The sequence below is a fragment of the Juglans regia genome, chromosome 1, assembly GCF_001411555.2.
Source record: "Juglans regia cultivar Chandler chromosome 1, Walnut 2.0, whole genome shotgun sequence".
Lineage (NCBI taxonomy): Eukaryota > Viridiplantae > Streptophyta > Magnoliopsida > Fagales > Juglandaceae > Juglans > Juglans regia.
Genome location: NC_049901.1, coordinates 13,502,312 through 13,527,492, shown reverse-complemented (window position 1 = coordinate 13,527,492; position 25,181 = coordinate 13,502,312). Strand labels below are relative to the sequence as shown.

Below are 25,181 nucleotides of genomic sequence, written 5' to 3'. Positions count from 1 at the left end.
GTCCCAGCATAGTACATATACTGGCAGGCAACACTAACTGAAACAACAAACCTAAAGGGCATGGGCTACTTTAAAATAAAAGTCTAAAGACTCGTTTGGATAGTGAGATGAGATAAAATTTTTTGTAAATAATAGTAAGATAGTTTGTGAATAGTAATAAAATAGTTTGAGTTGAGTATTTTTTAAGTTTTGAAATTTGAGAGAGAAAAATTTGAATAAAAAATATTATAAGGTTAAAATATTATTAGAATATAGTTTTATAATTTTTTTTTTTAAGATTTGAAAAAGTTGAATTGTTTTTTATTTTTTATATGAAAGTTTGGGAAAGTTGTAATGATTAGTTTAAAAATGTTTGTATTTAAATTATGTTTGAGAAAGATATGAGATGAGATGAGATGAAATTAGAATTTTGGGATGAGATCTATTTTCAAACAAGCCCTAAGTCCTGATTTGGATGTTGATATGAGATGAAAAATTTATGAAAAGTAGTAAAATAATTTGTGAATAGTAGTGAAACTGTTTGAGTTATAATGTTTTATGAAGTTTTTGGAAATGAGAGAAAAAAATTAAATAAAAATATTATAAAGTTAAAATATTGTTAAAATATAATTTATAATTTTAATATTATTTTTATTTTGAGATTTGAAAAAGTTAAATTATTTTTTATATTTTTTTTAGAAGTTTGAAAAAATTGTAATGATTAGATTAAAAAATTAAGATTTAAAATTAAAAAATATTTATATTTAAATTGGGTTTAAATATTGAGATGAAATTATCTTATTATCCAAACGACGCCCAAAGCAAATAACAAATAAGTCCTTACATCAGTCCGGCCTATTGGAAAACGCTCCAGGCCCATGAGACTAGATAATGGAAAGATAGAGTCCATCGGGTCCAGCCCAGCTCACGCCATGTACAACAGTTTGATTCAGTTGAACTGATCTTGAGCTAAACGAGTACGCCGATCCTTCTTCTCCTCAGCATCTCGGTACTTCCTTCTCAGAGCCTTTCCTTAGGGCAAACCCTAGATTAACACCGTTACAGAACAGCACCGTTACACTCGCCCTGCCCACCACATTTGGAACAAGAAGAACAGGAGGAAAACGACGCCGCTTAGCGATCATGGCCTTCTCGTCTCGACTCTTGTCCAAATCGAAACAGGTAGTTCCTCATATCCCGATATGGATATTCCTGTACCTGTTTATTTGGATCGTAATCTGATTCTTTGACCTATCTAGAGCTCTCATTTTCGAGCCGGTCAGATTCGATTTGTTTCCTGTGGAGTTATATTTTGACTTCGTTTGGTTACTCTGGAAGTGAATTTTTCTATTGGAAGCCAAGCAAAATATTTTCTTTTAGATCTGAAATGATGAGTGATTTGGGATTATGTGGCTTATTTTCTTTTGGTCTCCTGCATTTCTAGGTTACACCACATTGAGTCAGGGTTTCCGTAATTTGTGATGATTTTGGGAATTGGAAATTATTTTTCAGGTGTTTGTTGTATGTGAAAATCTTTTTGCTTTTTCTTTTGAGTGCGTTGGATGTTAATTGTGGATCCGTCGGATAGTTAGAATTGAGTGGTTTGTTCTGGTGGCAAATGCTGTATGGTTGGGATTTTTATTTTAAACTGGAACTTTTATTTCATGTTTTGCTTGGTTGGTGTGAAATTTCTGTAATAGAGTGCAAGTTTTAGATAGAAGAAGTTTATGTTGGTCACTGGGTTTATTGGTGATGGTAATTCAAAGAATGTTATATTTTACCCAATTTCTTACCAACCAATAAAAACTTAAACAAATGGGTAAAAGAGGCAGCATGGCAACAATAATGTGGAGGGGGATTAATCTTTATGTAAGTTTTTGTTATCAGAACAAAAAAGGAAGCTTTTAATCTTACAACAAAAGGTGATGTAGAGGATGGTCGTATATGTGTTGATGCACGTGGGTGGGTGAGATTGATTCAATAGGAGATTTCAATGCTAAGTTTGGAAGCTTGATAAAGTGGCATAAGAAATAAAATATGTTTATGTAAACTGTTGTTTGATAGAAAATATATATTTTTTATAAGTAAAAATTTATTAATACCAATAGGTGTAGCCATGTACACTGAATGTATACAAGAGAAAAAACCTAGTTGGGGGTTTGATAGAAAATATTTAAGACAATGGTAACCACGATGTAGTGGGTTGAGATTTTAGTGAACCAACCTGACCTCCATTCTCTTGATAGGCAGTGTTTTACGGTACTTTGCCACATATTGAGAAGAATTAAATTTGTTCTTGTCGCAGTGTGTAGATTTTACTACTTCTGATGGCATTGGAATTTCAGAATTAGATCTATATATATGAGTGATGCACACATTTAAATATATGAATGATACATATATTTTTTCTTTTACTTATAAAAAAATCTTGAAATATATGAAATGTGTTTTTCATTTGATAAGTTTAAATATATGAAATATATGAATGACACAACATGGTGTGTGTGTGTGTGTGTGTGAGAGAGAGAGAGAGAGAGAGAGAGAGAGAGTAAATTTGTACGTATCTTTACTTTTATTAAGGATCTTATTGCGCAACCAGCTGACTTAGTATTCTCTACTTCTATTTTTGTTTCTTTTTCTTTTCCCCTTGAAACTACAGGTTTTTGGTAGCCAAACCACCTTGCAGCAGGCTCATGCTATTCCCACCCGCTTCTTTGCCAAACAAGCTGGTCCACCTGCTCTTAAGGGAGATGGTGAGTCAATATGAAGATTTCTCATTGTTTTGGTCAGTTAATGGTGCCTCAATTGCATTGTCCACATTCAACTAAAAGAGAGAAGAAAAGTGCAGTGCGTTAGATAGCTTTTCATCACTTGGCATGCACGTGCTACCGTATATGAAAATGCACATGCACGCATGCACTTGTCATTTACGTTTTTAAGTGTCAATGCCTGCTTATAACATATGTATTTTAGTCATACAGTACAAAGATAATGGATCTATGAATGTCACAAGTAGACTAATATCTAGAAGAATTTTTGCCATAGAAAGCTGAACCAGGATGTTATCTCCTACATCAAATATCTGCTTTTATCTAATATCCTCCAAGGTTGACTCTTTATGGGTAATGCTATAGGCCCATAGCGATTTCTTATCCCCTACCCCTTCTCCCCCTATCTAGCAAGATAGAAAATGTGTGATGATTGTCATCATGCATCAGTGATCCATAAACATCAAATTTTTCTGCAACTTTATATGCTTTTTATTTGTTTGGCGCTGAAATTTTACCTCTATACTATCTTTTATACTGACAAATAATTTAAATTTTGACCCTTACAGATATGTTGAAGGGCATCTTTTTTGAGGTTAAGAAGAAATTCGAGACAGCCTTAGGGATACTTCGAAAGGAGAAGATCACCATTGATCCGGAAGATCCAGCTGCGATTTCTCAGTACGCCAAGGTCATGAAGACGATAAGAGAAAAGTAAGTCTTTGATGTCTGGGTCCACATATCTGCTGCAGTTTCAATGTACAATGCTATGAACAAATGAATGCACGATACTATTATACAAGTGTTTATGTTGCTTTAGTAGTTCAGTTTCTGAGGAATAAAATATGAAAGGAGTGGCAAGTAAATGAAAAAGAAACCCGATAGAAAGGAAACTTCAAATTCTCTGGGGTCGGGGTGTGGGTGTCAAGGCAAACAATCGCATTGGAAAGGATTATGAGGCATCTAGTGGTGAAACCAATTTAAGAATGTTGACAAGATGAATCTATATATAGGTTAAAGGCTTAGACCCAGACATGAAGAGTTCCATTCCGGATAAGGAGTCACCCTGGATTACCAGATACATGGCTTTGGCTGGTGGGATTATGTATCCAGTGTTTACTCAGGTTGGGTCTGAAATTCTGAATAGCCCTGTCTTGGTAAGGTTCAATGTCATAAAAAAATGTTCTTTTGAACTGATATTAATTATATATGTATATACAATTAAACTTGTCTTAACAAGTAATTCCAAAAGCACCTACAAAATAATTTATTAATTAGGATAACGTTTTCCAGTCACAGAATTGGATGCCACACCTAACTTTTGCTCAAATTTCTTTCTGCAATTCCATCGCAGATGTCAGAACTTGCAAAAGTTTGATGAGATCCTAGGGATGTTTCCGATTAGTATGATCCATTTTCTTTCGAAGGATAATTTGAACTGCCCCACGCTTTATAGAGTAGCTTTTGTAGACTGTATCCTCTTGCATTTCTACTTGTTCTTTTTGTTTCCTATCCTGAAAAATAATGAAGGGAAATTACAATGTTGTGTCATCTGATTGGGCAGCCTTTAATGTTAACTTGTGAATTGGTCATGATGAAGCAGTTATACAATTTATTAAACATTATTGTCTCACACTTTGGAAATCACTAAGTCTTTGCCACTCACGCATGTACACACTCACTCACATTCATTAGTCCCAGGTAGATGTTTGTATCACAAGAATTTATATTTAAGCCTTCGGGCTACATTATAATTACTGAATCATGTGGTTTTGGAAGTCATACTTGAATGACTTACAAAACGTGAAGAATAAGTATATATTCTGTTTGATGAAATTTCTTTCTATCGTTCATCCTTTGTAATCAATATTTCATTCTAAGTTATTTTTCTGCTGTTATGTTTCCTGCAGGGCAGACCTGTTCTCAGAATCCCAAAGGATCCAGTTCACCATACAGACACGAACTCAAGATATTCCAGATGCTCGGACTTATCTGTTGACATTGAAGGAAATACGCATCAAGTATGTGCTAGTCTGTTGTTCAACTGGTTGCATTCTTTACTTTAGATATGATCAGTGTGCTAATTAATGTTGCAGCTGGAAATATCTTGTTGTAGGATTCTAACTGTTTAATTTCCTGTGCCACATGTTGTATATGCTCATGTATGTGAGTGCCTGTTTTTCTGCTGCAGGAGGGGTCTCACGGATGAACTTGGTGCAGAGGCAATGATGTTTGATGCACTGGAAAAAGTTGAAAAAGAACTTAAAAAGCCCCTCATGAGGAATGACAAGAAAGGGATGGCTCTTCTGATTGCAGAGTTTGATAAAATCAATAAGAAGTAAGTGCTATTTTAACCCATTGGGTTTCAAATGTTTTTCTTGGAGGGGCGCGCCAGTGGTGGGGTAATCAACCAGCTGAGTGTTAACCCTTAAATTTGAGTTATTTGCGTGGAAGGCTGTTTCATTTATCTAACAATAAGTAGTTTCTAGGTAAGTGCATGCTTTGGGGAGCTGTATGGTAAGGTTGTTTTACTTTTGATTAGCCCCTTACGATTATGTGGGCTCATCTGACTACCACACCTTTTTACGTGTTCCCACCGTTTTGATGGTTAAATAATAACAGTTACAAGTGCTCTGGTTCAAAGATGAGCCCTTGGACCATTGACATGTCTGCAATAGTTTGAGTCACTACTAGAAGCATGCTTGTGTGATTTTTAACAAAGCGAACGAAGTGCCAAGATATATATCATTTTACCTTTTCCAGCTAAATCAGTATCTTACACAAGATGTGAATCTATCAATGGTTCAAAAAAAGTACTTTGTCTAGTCTTCCAACTTATTTCTTATCTCTTTTTCCGTTGCCGGCAAGGGTAGAAAGAAGAATTGAGAGTTTATTTTGGAATTTTTTATGGGGTGGTAAAGGAGAAGAAAAAAAGTTCCATTTGGTTAGTTGGAAGAAGGTATGTCAACCGATTGATTGTGGTGGGTTGTGGATAAAAAACTTGAGATTGTTTAATAGAGCATTACCTGGGAAATGGCTTTGGAGATACCACTTGGAAAGAAATGCCTTATGGAGAAATGTTATTGATGTAAAATATGGTAGTTTGTGGGGAGGTTGGTGCTCAAAAGAGGTGCATATGGGGTGAGTTTGTGGAAGTTCATTAGGAAAGGATGGAGGGAATTTTCTAATCATATTAAATTAAAGGATTTTCCCTCTTTTCAGAATTGCAAGGGATCAAAATGCAGCTGTGGGATATTCTTTCTTTTGCCTTGACAATAATATTCAGTGAAATGTTAACTTTTTTAGGGATGTTAATGCCTGGGAAGTGGATGATGTTAAGCTTTTCTGGAAAGACCTTACAATTCAAAGTTGATGCTAGGTAGGGAGACAGCATGCTGTGGGTTCCTGCAGGAAATTCTAAGTTCTCAAATTCCTCTTTTTACAGCATATTAACCAGTCACTGGAACTGTGAATTCCCCTGGAAAAACAGATGGAAAGTGAAAGTTCCTCCCAAGGTCGCTTTTTTCTGTTGGGTGGTATCCCTGGGCAAAGGGTTGACAACTGAAAATCTTAGAAGGAAAGGTATGTACATTGCTGATTGGTGTGTCATGTGCAAGAAGGATGGAGAATCTGTTAATCATCTCTTTCTTCATTGTGAAGTGGCCAGGTTCTTGTGGAATGAGGTTTTGAATTGGTTTGTCTTCTTTGGGTAATGCCTAAGGAAGTGGTGGATTTATGGATTTATTGGTAGGGTGGAAGGGTAGCAAGAATACCGTTGATATTTGGAAGATGATTCCTTCTTGTCTCATGTGGTGTCTATGGCTTGAAAGGAATGGGAGATGCTTCGAATACAAAGAATGTTCATTAGGAGACCGTGGGGATTTTTTCTTTAGTACTTTGAGTTTGTGGGCTAAAACTTTTGTAATGGTTGATAATTTCCAGAATTTGTTTTTGATATCCTTTTGGTATTAGAAAGTAGTAGGTATTTCCTTTGTATACACCTTGTGTACTTGGGCTTATACCTATTCTTGGGAATAAAATCTCTTATTTACTTATCAAAACAAAAATTGAAGTGAATCTCAACATTGTGTTTGATGTTATAAAATTTGGTTACTTTAGAGAGGATGGACAGAGGAGAATCTGTTTAGAGGATGGGACCCAGTGGTCTTCCCATAATCTTATAGTCCTCCCATTCCCAACCCTCCATCTGCAGGCCTGAAGAAGTTTGTCTTTCACTGACCATATTCCTCTCCACACATAAGATGGGTTATGTCCGAGATTTGATGTCTGAAAATTTGTTTTAGGAAAGTATCTAGCCTTGAATATTTTATGAAGTAGGCTATCCTCATTCTGCATTATTCTCCACCCTTGTATTGGATTGGTTTTACGTGTAAGAAAAGTGGTGAGTCTATGGATCACCTATTATTGCATTGTGACGTAGCCATGAGTTTATGGAATGATATATTTGCGAGAGTGGGACTCATTTGGGTAATGCCAAGAAGGGTTGTTGACTTTTTGGCCAGTTGGCAAGGCATCCAGGGTAATTCTCAAATTGTTGCTATGTGGAAGATGATACCGACCTGCCTATGGTGGTGCATATGGATGGAGAGGAACGGTCGGAGCTTTGAGAATCATGAACGGACAATGGACGAGCTTAAAACCTTTTTTCTGCACACTTTATTCCATTGGTCGATTGTAATAGACTTTAATGGCATGAACGTACATGATTTTCTTGTATCCCTAGACAGTCATGCGTAGGTGTGGCTCTTGCATATGTCCCGTGTGCTTGGCTTCGCCTATTAGCAATAAAATTTCTTATTTACTGATAAAAAAAAAAAAATTATTGCATTTCCGTTATGGTTTTTTTGTTGCTTCTCTGGTTGACGTGTGATGCAGACTTCATGGCTTTGTTTTCATCCTTTCTCAATTATTCTTTCATTTTTCCAGGCTTGGAATCCGAAAGGAAGATTTGCCCAAGTATGAAGAGCAGTTAGAACTCAAAATTGCCAAGGCACAACTGGAGGAGTTGAAGAAAGATGCTCTTGAGGCAATGGAAACTCAAAAGAAGCGGTATGTTGTTAATGCTTGCTGACCATCTTGTTTTACCCACTTTACAGTTAATTTTTGGCAGACCATTCATAGTTTTCTAGATAACTGAGAGTTCAAAGACCTGGGATATTCCTGTGAATCCTGTGACCATTGATTCTGATAAATGGCTGTAGAAATGTGGTTCTGCAAACATAGATGTTTAACAAAGGAGATGTGTGCAAGAGAAATATTGTCTAGGTCTCTTGGGGGTCAAAAAATCGAAGTTCTAGCAATGCATTGATCTGATCTCTTTGTAGGTATTTTAACTATGAACAGATGTTTTTTTTTCTTTGATAAGTAATAAGAGATTTGATTAATGCAAGTAAATAGGCATAGCCCAAGTACATTGGAAGTATACAAGCGGAAACACCCAAATACAAGCTAGGGACTACAAACTAGGAAAGGCTGAAAGGAAGAACAGAATAAAATAAAATCTTAGTGTATTCTTCATATATGTTCACATATGTAGTTATCTTCCTTACAAAAAAAAACATGTTTACATATGTTTTGGAAAACTTGATGTTGGAAAAGGACTGGGAGGATGGGGTTGAGACTAGTCCCTCTGGAGGTGGCATCATATTTATTAGTTTTGAAATTATTCAAATTCAGAGGCCAGTGACAATTTGAACTCAGACAAGGTGCAAAATCTTTGGTAGTGGTAGCAAAGATCCTGGCCACAAGGTTACTTTTCACTGTCTTAGCAATGGCCCACCTGTGATGTGGTTAAGTAGAATTAGTAGCAGTTAGTTTCTTTTTTTGAAAGAACTGGTAGTGGTTGTTAACCAGATTGATTCAGGTGCATTTTTTCCCTCTGCATGTTCGATATTTGACTGATTGTTTGGTTAAACACCGTTGACACTCCTTACCTTTACTGATTTGGAACTAATACTTTGTCTTGATTTTATTTCAGGGAGGAATTCAAGGATGAGGAAATGGTTGATGTCAAGTCTTTGGACATTCGGAACTTCATCTAAGATTGGAATTTGCTCCTGACTTGTCTGTTTGAGGTCAATAATTGTTTGGGCAGTTGAAACCAACATTTTTTGTTTGGAAAATGGAGGTTTGGGAGTACATCTCCTTTTATTTCCTTTCCTTGTCACTGTTGGATACCGTGATCTTTGATATCTGATCAGTGGATTCGAAATAAGTTGTGTAGGTAATTGCAAGATTGTGAGTCTCAAGATTTAAAATTACAGGATTTGGAAACCAGAAAATGTTGTGATTAAGAAAAAATATTTCAGGTGCACAACCATGTACGGGAACTCCAGAAAGCATTTCTGAAATCTCCTGCAGAAAACACTGGAGAAATTTGTTGCATTGGCAATTCATTGATACCCATTAGTTTAGGTTTCGAGTGTGGAAATCTATGCTTTTTTATGAGCTTGGAAGTTGTTTCCAAAACTACCAAAAGCTTGTAGTAGGTTTCTTATTCAAGGAAAATAATTTAAGAGGAAAAGTAATTCAATCATCGTCTCTCAGAATTGAAATTAGAAGACCGTTACAGCTAGATGGATAAATTTCCAATCTGGAGAACAGATCTTTTTTGTTAGGCAAACAGAGATCATCTTTCCGGTTATGATCTCCGAAATTTGGGATCCAATTTTTCTAAAAGAAAAGAGATAGATATTTGTAATTTAGAGTGTATAGGTCACGGGTACTTTCGTTTTTTTTAAGGGAAGTACGTGAGATTTACACACTCTAAAATTAGGACTGTATTTAGTATTACTCGAACTATTAATAACCACGTTAGTACATTACTGCATAAAAGTATTTATTAAATCCTGAGATACTACTCTACCAAAACACGAAGTCTAATTGCCCACGAGAACAAGAGGGTCTATCCTCCCCCTTTCTGTATAAGCAATCCATGACAAAATAGATCATTCTTGTGCCTTGATTTTCTCGGATTCAGTACAATTAGGATTTCTTCTTTTTGTTTGATTTGGAACCAAGTTCATCTTTACTTTGCTTTTTCCCCCACCTTTGCGACTTTCTTTCTTATTTCTATCGATAGATAAAATTTTATTAATCATACAAATAGGCAAGAGTCTTTAAGTATACAGAACATATATAAGAACATCACCTATAAGGCTATACATGCACTTAGGGTGTGACTTTCTTTTTAATTTTCATGCCCCTTAATTTCTAAACAAATGAGACCTTAATGAATTATAGGATGAGATGACATTCAAGATGGACAATTTTTGAGTTTTTGCTCTTCCAAAACTGATGTTGAGTGAAGGGGTGGGAAGAAGAAAGTTGGGAACAGAAGGGTACAGCTTAAACAATTAATATCATTGAATTATATCTCCCACTGTAAAACAAAAAAAATAAATAAATAATAAATAATAAAAAAAATCAATAAATAATATCTGGTTTAACTTTAATTGTTAACAGGAAGGAAAAATAAGTTGAAGTATAAAGTTTGAAATAATAATAATAATAAAAAAATTATCTGCACTTTATCAGCACGAGATTCTAGCCAACCATGGTCATGTTCTTTTGATCTTTAGCAAGATATTTGAGTAACATTTATCGAACCACTGCAAGTTTCTCTTCCATAAATATGATATATGCTTATTGTAATATAAATCATTGTGTGATATATTATATAGAGTATAATGTTATCATATCAATGTGATGAATATTTTTGTCTTCTATATATGAGTTCAATTTTAAATATTTCTTTCTCATACTTAATTTGTTTGTTATAGATAATGTCGAATCTTACAAAATTCAAATTTGTTGCCATCAATGTTTTTGGGAACAATTATTTATCATGGATGTTGAGATTCATCTTGATGAATAAATTTTGGAAATATTATTAAAAAAGGAAATGGAGCATCCCTGAAGGATCGTTCAAATTAAAAGCAATATTTTATTAAAAATTGAGTACCTCACAATAAAATATCCATTAATTATATGGGATAGCTTAAGGGGGTGATGCATGTACCATAAGACCGTGTTCCTCCCAAATTCTCATTATGATTGAATGCACCTGAAGTTCCACAATATTGTGCAAAGAAAAAAAAAAAACCACTAGAATATATTTGAAGTGAAATATATAACATATTTATGTCTTGAATGTGCCTCCTGCAGCAGCAATATCAAGTGTGAGAATTTACTAAGTTTTCTGAACTAACATATTCTTTATGCTGAACAAAATGAGTTGTTAATGAAAAACTACATGTCTAGACTCTAGTCCAACTGGTTCTACTCCATTCCCTAAAGCGAATGAAATCTCATTTCGTCATAATAAAGGAAATTGTGGTCATGGACATAGACATGTTAAAATAAAAACTTTCAAAATCAAGGAAAGCGTACTCAAAGGTTTTTTAGAAAAAAAAAATTGCTATATACTATCAGAAGTGGAACCACACTGGGATAAAGTAAGATGAAGACAAAAGATTGCAGAATAAGTCTCTAAAGAAATATTAATACAAATGTCACAAGTATGGTATGAAATAGAATTGGTCATGTATCTGCCATATGTGCAAATATTTGGAGAACTTATATCAAACATCTAATAAAGAGAAAGAAAAATAGGTCGAAATGAATTTTGTCAATCACAATGATCCAGAAAATCATCTAACTTATTTTGATAATCCAAATATGATGGTCCTAACTCATCTCGATACTTTTGGTTTATTGATAGATCCAAACGGAGATAATGATATTTTGATTAGTGATGCATATGATCATAATAATTAATTTTATTTCTTTATAATAATTACGTTATGTTTGAGTCGTCATTTTTTAATACATCCTGTTAAATTTTCTTTTACATTAATAAAGTTTTATACATATTTTTGTTTATAAGGATACATGAATTCTATTGATGCATTGATCAATTCCAAGATAATTGGTGAAATATGTATCTCTCATACAGTTGTACAACACACACAATTCTTAAAGATAAGAAATATTTTCAATATTTAACATTATATAGAGCTAATTTCAATACAGTATCTAGGTCATCGAACCTAATTGAAGGCTCTAGAAGAGCCGATATTATGTTATTAAAATGAACAAAATTTTGTATTGACAATGTTTTGTATTTTTTGAAGTCTAGAATATTTACTTGGTTTTAAAGATATTCGTCATAATGGTTATCATGTTGAAACCACCAATGAAGGCAGTGATGAATATCTTTACATTACAACAATAAATTTGGATCAGAAACTCATATTAGAACTCTCAGCTTTCTTTTCTGGGTTATATTATACAACATTAAAAACAATGGAATCACATGTTATAATGCACTAGAAGTGTTGATCTGATCCAAAGATCTTTATACTTTGGCATGATCGTCTTGGTCATCTGAGATAAACCATGATGCATCGAATAATTGAGAATTCATATGGGCATCCCTTAAAGAACCAGGAGATGCTTTTACCAAGTGATTATCCATGTGTAACATGTTCCAAATAAAAGCTAATTGTCAAATCATCGCCTTACAATGTAATTATCGAATCTCCATCATTTTTATAAAGAATCCATGAAGATATGTGTACTTATACATCCACCATGTGGGTCATTTAGATATTTTATGATTTTAATAGATGCATCAACTAGATGGCCACATGTTTGTCCACTCTCTACTTGAAATTTGTATTTGCTAGAATTCTTGCATAAATTATTATATTACGGGCTCAATTTTATGATTATTCAATTCAGTATATTCGATTGGATAATATAGGAGAATTTACATTTAAAACTTTTGATAATTATTGCATGTCAGTTGAGATTAATGCAGAACATCATGTTGCCCATACACATACTTAAAATGTTTAGTTGAGTAATTTATTAAATGTCTACAATTAATTGCTCTACCATTATTTTTGAAAATAAAACTCTCTCTCTCTCTCTTCTTGGGGATGTGTAATTTTGCATGCTACACCATTGATTCGAATAAAACCAACTGCTTATACTAAATAACCTTTGGTAAACCACCAAATATTTTTCCTCTTCGTACTTTTGTTTATCCTATGTTTGTTCCAATTGCACCTCCCCAGCATTCTAAGATGAGTCGTCAACATAGACTTGAAATTTATGATTGTTTTAATTCTCCCTCCATCATTAAATATATCGAGCTTTTAACTGAAAATATTTTTAAGGCACATTTTGAAGATTGCCATTTTGATGAAATAGTCTTCACATCATCAGAGGGAGTAAGGTTGTCAGAAGTACAAAAGAAAACATTGAACATTTTAACTCTATCTCGTCTTGATCCTCATAAAAATCAATGTGAACTAGAAGTTCAAATGATCATTTATTTGCAAACTATTGCAAATCAATTATCGGATGCCTTTGACAATAAGAAAATAGCGAAATCTCACATTGTGACTGCTAATACTCCAGCAAAGATCGATGCCTCCATAGGACAATCAAATAATATAGCAGCTAATAAGTCTAAGACACACCTGAAGTATGAAAGACTTATTGATGCAAAAGATAAGACTCCCTGGAAAAAAAAAAGTAAAAATAAAAGAAATCATCCTACTAAAGAGACCATACCCACAAAACATAAAATAATTATTTGATAATTCAGCTAAAGAAAAAAAGGTACCTGAAAATAATGAGATTATGATATATTATGTAAGTACAGGAGAATTATTTGATATAAATAAAATTATTTTCGACAACATATTTTCATTTAAAATTGCTCTTGATATTACCAAAAATGATGATGAAAATGAACCAAAAACCTTCAAAGAATTTCGACGTAGAAATGATTGACCAAAATGGAAAGAAATAATTCATGCAGAATTAATATCAATAGCAAAGCGTGAAGTATTTGAACATGTAGTCCAAACACCTAATGGTGTGATGCCTATTGGACATAAGTGGGTATTTGTATATAAACGTAACGAGAAAAATGAAATTGTAAAATACAAAATACAATTTGTTGCACTATGTTTCTCATATAAACTTTGTATTAAATATGATAAACATATTCTCATGCAGTGGATGCAATTATATTCAGATTTTTTATAAGCTTGGTAGTCATAGAAAGTTTGGATATGCATTTAATAGATGTGGTTAGTGCATATTTATATGGATCACTAAATAATGATACTTATATGAAAATCCTTGAAGAATATAAAATGTTTGAAGCATGTAATTCAAAATCCTGAAGTATTTATTTTATGAAACTACAAAGATCTTTATATAAATTAAAGCAATCCGAGCGCATGTGGTACAATCGTCTCAGTGAATGTTTAATAAAGAAAAAGGATTTGAAAATAATCTAATTTGCTCTTGTATTTTGATCAAAAAGTTAAATTCTGGATTTTCTATTGTAGCAATATATGTAGATGATTTAAATCTTATCGTAACTCTATAAGAACTCATGAAAAAATGAGTTTGAAATGAAGGACATTGAAAAAATAAAATTTTGTCATGGTATGCAAATTGAGCACTTTTCAAATAGAGTTCTTGTCCACCAGTCAACATATACAAAAAAAGTCATAAAGCATTTTACATGGAGAAAGCCTATCCTTTGAGTACTCCAATGGTTGTTCGATCATTTGATGTGAAAAAAGAGCCATTTCGCCCTCAAGAAAGTGGTGAAGAACTTATTGGTCCCGAAATACCATATTTACGTGTAATTGATATTTTGATGTATCTTTCAAATTGCACATGACTAGATATTGCATTTTCAGTTAACTTACTAGCAGGATACATTTATGCATCAGCTAGAAGACATTGGAATGGAGTCAAACATATTCAACACTATCTTCGTGAAATAGTTGACAAATGATTGTTCTATCCAAAAGAATCTAATTCTCAATTAATTGATTATGCAAACTCAAGTTACCATTCTTATCCGCATAAAAAAATATCACAAACAGACTACCTATTCACTTTGAGTGGTACAACTATTTTATAGAGAACTGTCAAGCAAACATTAGCTGCTACTATTTCCAATCACTCAAAGATTATTGCAATTCATTAAGCGAGCCAATAATGCATTTGGTTAAGATTAGTAATTCAACATATTCTGAAAAAGTGTGGTTTATCCACAATGAAAGATAACCCAATAATATTATACGAATATAATGTTGCTTGTATTACACAAATCATGGGAAGCTATATCAGAGGTGGTAGAACCAAGCATATCTCGCCAAAACTCTTTTATACACATGAGTTTCAAAAAAATGACGATATTGATATTAAGCAAATACTATCATTTGATAATTTGACGAATTTATTTGACGGTTTTGTTCACTACAACATTACCAACTGAAACATTTAAGAACTTGGTACAGAAAATTAGAATGGATCAACTCAATGATATTTTATTAGAAACAATTGAAGCTTTACATACTTTTGAAGGTGAGAAAATAAACAAACGGATTGTACTTTTTTTCTCCTTTTCTACTGCATTCCAAGGTACAAAAGAATATTATATAATTTTTCCTTCACCATTCATTTTATCCTATTGGGTTTTTCCTTGGCAAGGATTTAATTATGCATATTCTTTATTTATTGTCATCTAAGGAAAGTGTTATAAATATATACATGAACTTGTTACATGCCAATTTAGATTTCACCTTTTAGAATTCTACCACATTCATGTATCAACTCTTGAGATTCTTAAAATTCATGAATGTATCTCATTAATTCATGTATCATCCTTTCATATTCTTTATTCCTATAAAATGTTGTCGTGAGCATAATTCGTTTAACACAATAAACTCAAAGTAAATGATATTAAACTTCTTAAGAGCTATTCTTACATTGCAATCTTTCTATTTTCTTACTATTTCTTTCAAAAGTTTTATAACAATATTAATTAAAATTAATATTTATTTAAATTTTTTTAACTTAGATAAAGGACAGAATATCTATATCAGGGGCCAGTCTGTCTCGGATAGGTTTCTCCCTTCAGAAGACCCCCTGACCAGAAGTGTCTATTTGAAGTTCACGCTTGAACAAATCAAACACCTAGGGTTTTCATGGTCAATTGGGTTGTGTTGTTGTAACATCTTCTTTTTATATACTTTATCTTGGCTCAATGATGTATTTAACTTCAATCACTACTACCCCACTCTACACACAAATATAAATTCACAACCATGATTCCTCAACTTCATGCTCTCTAAGTCATTCAAACCACCATCAATAACATCATTCATCAAGTCACCCAGCTTTCACAAACCACACTATCGTCTAACACTCCCATTTCAACTAACCCAACTTCATGTATCATGAAGACTACCTGCAAATTGAGTATTTTTCAAATGAAGTTCTTGTCCATAAGTCAACATATACAGAAAAAGTCATGAAATACTTTTACATAAACAAAGCTCATTCTTTGAGTACTCCAATAGTTGTCTGATCATTTTAGGTGAAAAAAAAATCAAATGTCGCCCTCAAGAAGACAACGAAGAAATTATTGGTCTTGAAGTACCATATCTAAATGCAATTGATGCTTTGATGTATCTTGCAAATTGCAAACGACCAGATATTGCATTTTCAGTTAACTTACTAGTAAGATACAGTTCTGTACCAACTAGAAGGCATTGGAATGGGGACAAACATATTCTACACTAACTTCATGAAACAGTTGACATGTATTTGTTCTATCCAAAAGGATCCAATTCTCAATTAATTGGTTATTCAAACTTAAGTTACCTTTATGATCTACATAAAGGAAGATCATAAAGAGGACACCTTTTCACTTGGGTTGGTAATGCTATTTCATGGAGAATTATTAACTAAACATTAGTTGCTACTCCTTCTAACCACTCAGACATTATTGCAACTCATGAAGCAAGTCAGAAATGTATTTGGTTAAGATTAATAATTCAACAAATTCGAGAAAATTGTGGTTTAACCACAATCAAAGATAGACCAACAATATTATATTAAGATAATGTTGCTTGCATCACATATATCAAGGGAGGCTATATGAAAGGTGGTAGAACCAGCATATCTCTCCAAAGTTCTTTTATACACATGAGCTCCAGAAGAACGATGATATTGATGTTAAACAAATATGATTATGTGATAATTTGACATATTTATTCACTAAAGTATTACCAACTGCCACATTTAAGAAATTGGTATACAAAATTGGAATGGGTCAACACAATAATATTTGATCATAAATGATTGAAACTCTACATAGTTTTGAGGAGGAAATAATAATCAAAAGGATTGTACTTTTTTTTTTTTTCCTTCGCTAAGGTTTTTTTTCATTGAGTTTTCCTTTACAAGGTTTTAACGAGGCAATCCTACAAAATTCTAAAGTTAACAAGAATATTGTACTATTTTTTCTTCACCATTGACTTTTTCCCATCGGGTTTTTCTTTTGCAAGGTTTTAACGAAACATGTCCTTTGTGTATAATCATCCAAGTGGGAGTGTTCTAAATATATACATGAACTTGGTAAATGATCATTTAGATTCCACCTTTTAGAATTCTACCACATTATATATCAACTCTTGAGATTCTTAAAATTCATGAATGTATCTTATTAATTCATTTATCATCATTTCATATTTCTTATCCCTATAAAATTGTGTCTTAAGGATCATTTATATGACACAAAAAATTCAAAGTAAATGACATTTAACTCCTGAAGAGCTATTCTTATATTGCAATATTTCTATTCTCTTACTACTTGTCTTAAAAGTTTTACAACAATATTAATTAAAATTAATATTTATTTGAACAATTTTAATTTTGATAAAGGACATAATTGTATCAGGGGTCGAACTGTCTCGGATAGGTTTCTCTCATTTACATGACATACTCCCACGCTTTCTCATCTAAAACCCCTAAACTGGAAGTATCTGTTTAGAGATTACGCTCAAGCAGATCAAACACAAATCCTAGGGTTTTCATGGTCAAATGGCTTGTGTTGTTATAACCATTTCTTTTTTATATGATCATCTTGGCTCAAAAATATGTTCAACTTCAATCATTACTGCCTCTCTCTACACAAAAATTTACAACCCCAATTTCCTCAACTTCAAGCCCTGTAAGTCAACCAAACCACGACCAATCACATTATTCATCAATTCACCCTGCTTTCACAAACCTCTTTATCGCCTAAAACTCTCATTTCAAGTAACCCAACTTCATATATCTTCAAGACCCTCTACAAATTGAACACTTTTGAGATGGAGCTCATATTCATCAGTCAACATATACAGAAAAATTTCCGAATCATTTTTACATGGACAAAACTCATCCTTTGAGTACTCTAATGGTTGTCCAATCACTTGATGTGAAACAAGACCCTTTTCACCCTCAAGAAGACGATAAATAAATTCTTGATCCTAAAATACCATATTTAAGTGCAATTGATGTTTTGATGTATTTTTCAAATTGCACACAACCAAATATTACATTTTCAGTTAATTTACTAACAAGATATTGTTCTTCACCAACTAGATAGTATTGGAATAAGGGTCAAACATATTCTAAACTATCTTTGTGGAACAGTTGACATATGATTATTTTGTGCAAAATGATCCAATCCTCAATTAATTGATTATGCAGACTTATGTTACCTTTATGATCTGCATAAAGGAAAATCATAAATAGGATACCTATTCACTTGAGGTGATACTATTATTTCATGGAGATCTTTCAAGCAAACATCCACTCTGATATTATTGCAATTCATGAAGCAAGCCGAGAATTCATTTGGTTAAGATCAATATTTTAACACATTCGGAAAAAAGTATGGTTTATCCATAATCAGTGATAGTCTAACAATATTATATGAATATAATGTTGCTTATATCACATGAATAAGAGGCGGTTATATCAAAAGTGGTAGAACCATGCATATCTTACCAAACTTAATTATGTAGACTTTTGTTACCTTTATGATTTGCATAAAGGAAGATCACAAATGAGATACCTATTCAATTGATGTGATACTATTATTTCATGGAAATCTGTCAAGCATTCATCCACTCAGATATTATTGCAATTCATGAAACAAGCCGATAATGCATTTGGTTAAGATCAGTATTTCAACACATTCGAGAAAAACATGATTTATCCATAATTAAAGATAACCCAACAATATTATATGAAGATAATGCTGCTTATATCATACAAATAATGGGAGGCTATATCAAAAGTTGTAGAACCAAGCATATCTCACCAAACTTCTTTTATACACATAAGCTCCAAAAGAGCGGTCATATTGATGTTAAGCAAATACAATCATGTGATAATTTGAAAATTTTATTCTAATAAATATTACCAATTACAACATTTAATAAGTAGGTATACAAAATTAGAATGGGTCAACTCACGGATATTTTATAATAAATGATTAAAATCTACATACTTTTGAGTTGGAGAAAAGAATTCAAATTGAATGTACTTTTTTTTCTTAGCTAAGGTTTTCTCTCATTGAGTTTTCCTTCGAAGGGTTTTAACGAAGTAATCCTACAACATTCCATTGTACATAAGAAGATTGAACTATTTTTTCTTCACCTTTGGCTTTTTTCCATCAGATTTTTTCTAGGCAAGGTTTTAACGATACATGTTTTTTATGTATGGTTATTCAAGAAGGAGTATTATAAATATATGCATGAACTTGGCGGATGACCATTTAGATTCCACTTTTTAGAATTCCACCACATTCATGTATCAACAATTGAGATTCTTAAAATTTATGAATGTATCTCATTAATTTATGTATCACTCTTTCATATTCTTTATTTCTATAAAATTGTGTCTTGAGGAACATTTGTATGACACACGAAATTCAAAATAAATGATATTAAATTTCTGAAGAGCTACTCTTACGTTGCCATCTTTCTATTCTCATACTACTTCTCTTAAAAGTTCTAATACAATGTTAATTAAAACTAATATTTATTTAAACAATTTGAACTTAGATGAAGGATATAATATCTATATCAGGGCCTAGACTGTCTCGGATAGGTTTCTCCAATTTAGAAGACAAGCTCATACTCTTCCTCATCAAAAACCGCCAGACCAGAAGTATCTGTTTGGAGTTCACGCTTGAGCAAATCAACTACCAAATTCTAGGGTTTTCATGGTCAATTGGGTTGTGTTGTTGTAACCACTTCTTTTTATATGATTCATCTCGGCTCAAGAATAGGTTTAACTTCAATCACTATTGTTCCTCTCTAAACACAAACATAAGTTCACAACCCGAAATTTTACATTTTTAACTCCAAGCTCTATAAGTCATTCAAACCACCACCAATCACATCATTCATCAATTCACTTTGCTTTCAAAAACCAATCCATCATCTAACTCTCCCATTTCAACTAACTCTACTTCACATATCTACAAGACTCTCTGCAAATTGAGCACTTTTCAAATGGACTTCTAGTCCATCAGTGAACATATAGCAAAAAAGTCTTAAAGCACTTTTACATGGACAAAACTCATCCTTCGAGTACTACAATGGTTGTCCGATCTACTCATACGAAAAAAACTCATTTCGCCCTCAAGAAGATGGCGATGAAATTCTTGATCGTGATGTACAATATCTAAGTACAATTGATTCTTTTATGTATCTTGCAAATTGCAAATAACCAAATATTACATTTTCAGTTAACTTCATAGCAATATAGAGTTCTACATTAAGTAGAATGCATTGGAATGTGGTCAAACATATTCTACGCTATCTTCGTGGAATAGCTGACATGTGATTGTTCTATCCAAAATGATCCAATCCTGAATTAATTGGTTATACACACTCAAGTTACCTTTCTGATTCATATAAAGGAAGATCATGAAGAGGATACCTATTCACTCGGGGAGGTAATGTTATTTCGTGGAGATTTTCCAAACAAACATTAGTTGCTACTTCTTCCAAACACTCAAAGATTAATGCAAATCATGAAGCAAGTCGACAATGCATTTAGTTAAAATCAATAATTCAATACATTCGAGAAAAACTTGGTTTATCCACAATAAAAAATATCTTGACAATACTATATGAAAATAATGCTACTTGTATCACATAAATCAGAGGAGGCTATATCAGAGGTGGTAGAACCAAACATATTTCGCCAAAGTTCTTCTATACATATGAGATCCAGAAAAACGGTGGTATTGGTGTTAAGCAAATATGATCATGTGATAATTTGGTAGATTTATTCACTAAAGCATTAAAAACTGCAACATTTAAGAAGTTGATACACAAAACTAGATTGGGTCAACTGATTGTTTTATTATAAACGAAATCAGAACTCTACATACTTTTGAGGGGAAAAAAAAATCATACAGATTGTTCTTTTCTTTCCTTTGCTAAGGTTATTTCATATTGAGTTTTCCTTTGAAGGGCTTTAACGAGGCAATCCTACAACATTTCAAGTTACACAGAAATATCGTACTATTTTTTCTTCGGCATTGATTTTTTTCCATCGAGTTTTTCCTTGCCAAGGTTTTAACGATGAATGTTCTTTATGTATGGTCATTCAAGAGGAAGTGCTATAAATATATACATGAACTTGGTGGATAAACTCTACCACATTCATGTATAGTCATCCAAGGGGGAGTGTTTAGATTCCACATTTTAAAATTCTATCACATTCATGTATAAACTCATGAGATTCTTAAAACTCATATATTGATCTCATTAATTCATGTATCACCATTTCATATTCCTTATCACTATAAAATTGTGTCTTGGGGATCATTTGTATGACACAAAAAATTCAAAGTAAATGATAGTAAACTTCTGAAGAGCTACTCTTACGTTGCACTCTTTCTATTCTCTTACTACTTCTAGTAAAAGTTTTATAACAATGTTAATTAAAATTAATATTTATTAAGATAATTTTAATTTAGATAAAGGATAGAATATCTGTATCAGGGGCTGGACTGTCTTGGATTGGTTTCTCTAGTTTACAATACACACTCCTACTCTTTCTCATGTAAAACCCCCAGACTGAAATTGTCTGTTAGGAGTTCACACTCGAGCAGATCAAACACGAAATCCTAGGGTTTTCATGGTCAATTAGGTTGTGTTGTTTTAATCACTTCTTTCTATATGATTTGTCTCGGCTCAAAGTGGGTTTACTTCAATTACTACTGCCCCTCTATACACAAACAAAAATTCACAACCCGAAATTCCTTTACTCCAAGCTTTGTAAATCATTCAAACTACCACCGATCACATCTTTCATCAATTCACCCTGCTTTGATAAACCATTCTATTGTCTAATACTCACATCTCAACTAACCAAACTTCATGTATCTTCAAGACCCTCTATAAATTGAGCACTTTTCAAATGAATTTCTTATCCATCAGTCAACATATATAGAAAAAGTTATGAAACACTTTTACATGGACAAAGCTCATCATTTGAGTACTCTAATGGTTGCCCGGTCACTTCAAGTGAAAGAAAAACCCATTTTGCCCTAAAAAGACAAAGAAGAAACTCTTCTAAAAAGTACCATATTTAAGTGCAGTCGATACTTTGATGTATCTTATAAATGACAATATTACATTTTCAGTTAATTTACTAGCAAGATACCGTTTTTCACCAACTAGATGGCATTGGAATGGGGATCACACATATTCTACACTATCTTCATGGAACAATTGACATGTGATTGGTTTGTCTAAAATAATTCAATCCTCAATCAGTTGGTTATGCAGACTTAGGTTTTCTTTCTCATCCGTATAAAGGAAGATCACAAATAGGATACCTATTCACTTGGGGTGGTATTGTTATTTCATGGAGGTTTATCAAACAAACATTAGTTGCTACTTCTTCCAACCACTATGAGATTACTCCAATTCATGAAGCATGTGAAAGATACATTTGGTTAAGATCAGCAATTTAACACGTTCAAGAAAAGTGTGGTTTATCCTCAATTAAAGATAGCCTAGCAATATTATATGAAAAAAATGTTGCTTGTATCACACAAATCAAGGGAGACTATATCAAAGATAGTAGAACTAAATATATCTCGTCAAAGTTGTTTTATATATATGAACTCCAGAAAAGCGGTGATATTGATGTTAAATAAATACAATCATGTGATAATTTGGTAGATTTAGTCTCTAAAGCATTACCAACTACAACATTTAAGAAGTTCATACACAAAATTGGAATGGGTCAACTCAACGATATTTTATTTTAAATGATTGAAACTTTACATACTTTTGACAATGAGAAAGTAATCAAATATATTGTACTTTTTTCCTCCGTTAAGTTTCTTCTCATTGAGTTTTCTTTTGAAGGGTTTTACCGAGGCAATTCTATAGCATTCCAAGGTACACAATAATCATGTACTATTTTTTCCTCGACATTGGATTTTTTCTTTGGCAATGTTTTATTGATGCATGTTCTTTATGTTTGGTCATCCAAGTGGTAGTGTTATAAATATATACATGAACTTATTGGATGACGATTTAGATTCCACCTTTTAGAATTCTACCACATTCATATATCAACTCTTGAGATTCTTAAAATTCATGAATGTATCTCTTTAATTCATGTATCACCCTTTCACATTCTTTATTCATATAAAATGGTGTCTTGAGCATCATTCGTTTGACGCAAGAAACTCAAAGTAAATGATATTAAACTCCTTAACAGCTACTCTTACATTGCAATCTTTCTATTCTCTTAATACTTCTCTTAAAATTTTATGTTAATAAAAATTAATATTTATTTAAATTTTTTTAACTTAGATGAAGGATTATCAGGGGCTGGTCTGTCTCGGATAAGTTTCTCCCATTGAGAAGACCCCCATACCAGAAATGTGTGTTTGAAGTTCACGCTTGAGCAAATCAAACACCAAATCCTAAGGTTTTCATGGTCAATTGGATAATGTTGTTGTAACCACTTCTTTTTATATAGTTTATTTCAGCTTAAGGATGTGTTTAACTTCAATCACTATTACCCCTCTCTACACACAAATAAAAATTCACAATAAAAAATTCCTCAACTTCATGTTCTCTAAGTCATTTAAACGACCACCAATAACATCATTCATAAATTCACCCAGCTTTCACAAACCACCCTATTGTCTCACACTCTCATTTCAACTAACCTAACTTCATGTATCATCAAGACCCTCTGCAAATTGAGCACTTTTCAAATGAAATTTTAGTTAACATATAAAGAAAAAGTCTTGAAACACTTTTACATAAAACAAATCTCATCCTTGAAGTACTCCAAAGGTTGTTCGATCATTTTAGGTGGAAAAAAAAATCTAATTTTGCCCTTAAGAAGACAATAAAGAAATTCTTGGTCTTAAAGTACCATATCTAACTGCAATTATGGCTTTGATGTATCTTGTGAATTGCAAATGGCCAAATATTGCATTTTCAATTAACTTACTAACAAGATACAGTTCTGCACCAACTAGAAGACATTGGAATGTGGTCAAACACATTCTACACTAATTTTGTGAAACAGTTGACATGCGATTGTTCTATCTGAAGGATCCAATCCTCAATTAATTGTTTATGCAGACTTAGGTTAGCTTTCTGATCTACATAAAGGAAAATCACAAAGATGATACTTTTTCACTTGAGCTAGTAATGCTATTTCATGGAGAATTGTCAAGCAAACATTAGCTGCTACTCCTTTTAACCACTCATGAAATAAGCTCGAAACGCATTTGGTTAAGATCAATAATTAAACACATTCGAGAAATTGTGGTTTATCCATAATCAAAGATAGCTCAACAATGTTATATGAAGATAATGTTGTTTGAATCACACAAATTAGGGGAGACTATATCAAAGGAGGTATAACCAAGCATATTTCGCCAAAGTTCTTTTCTACATATGAGCTCTAGAAGAATGGTGAAATTGATATTAAACAAATATGATCTTGTGATAATTTGGTGTATTTATTCACTTAAGCATTACCAACTGTAACATTTAAGAAATTGATATACAAAATTGGAATGGGTCAACGCAAGAATATTTCATCATAAACAATTGAAACTCTACATACTTTTGAGGATGAGAAAATAATCAAACGAATTGTACTTTTTTTCCTTCATTAAGGTTTTTTTTTTATTATTTTGTTTTCCTTTGCAAGGTTTTAACGAGGCTATCCTAAAACATTCTAAGGTAAATAAGAATATTTTACTATTTTTCCTTCGTCATTGACTTTTTTCCATCGGGTTTTTCTTTCGCAAACTTTTAATGATGTATGTTCTTTGTATATAGTCATCCAAGTGAGAGTGTTATAAATATATACATGAACTTGGTAGATGACGATTTAGATTCTAACTTTTATAATTCTACCACATTATTTATCAACTCTTGAGATTCTTAAAATTCATGAATGCATATTATTAATTCATCTATCATCCTTTCATATTTGTTATCCCTATAAAATTGTGTATTGAGAATCATT

General features: G+C 32.6%; 1 protein-coding gene across 1 annotated transcript; it reads left to right on the top strand.

The window, feature by feature from the left end:
• The first annotated feature begins 911 nt into the window (after window positions 1–911).
• LOC109005359 (probable ATP synthase 24 kDa subunit, mitochondrial) lies at window positions 912–9,152 on the top strand. Its single transcript, XM_018984274.2, has 7 exons — window positions 912–1,161; window positions 2,639–2,732; window positions 3,317–3,461; window positions 4,658–4,768; window positions 4,939–5,085; window positions 7,695–7,817; window positions 8,746–9,152. The coding sequence occupies exons 1-7, from the start codon at window positions 1,123–1,125 to the stop codon at window positions 8,807–8,809; spliced, it is 723 nt and encodes a 240-aa protein (XP_018839819.1). The 5' UTR covers window positions 912–1,122; the 3' UTR covers window positions 8,810–9,152.
• Window positions 9,153–25,181: the final 16,029 nt, after the last annotated feature.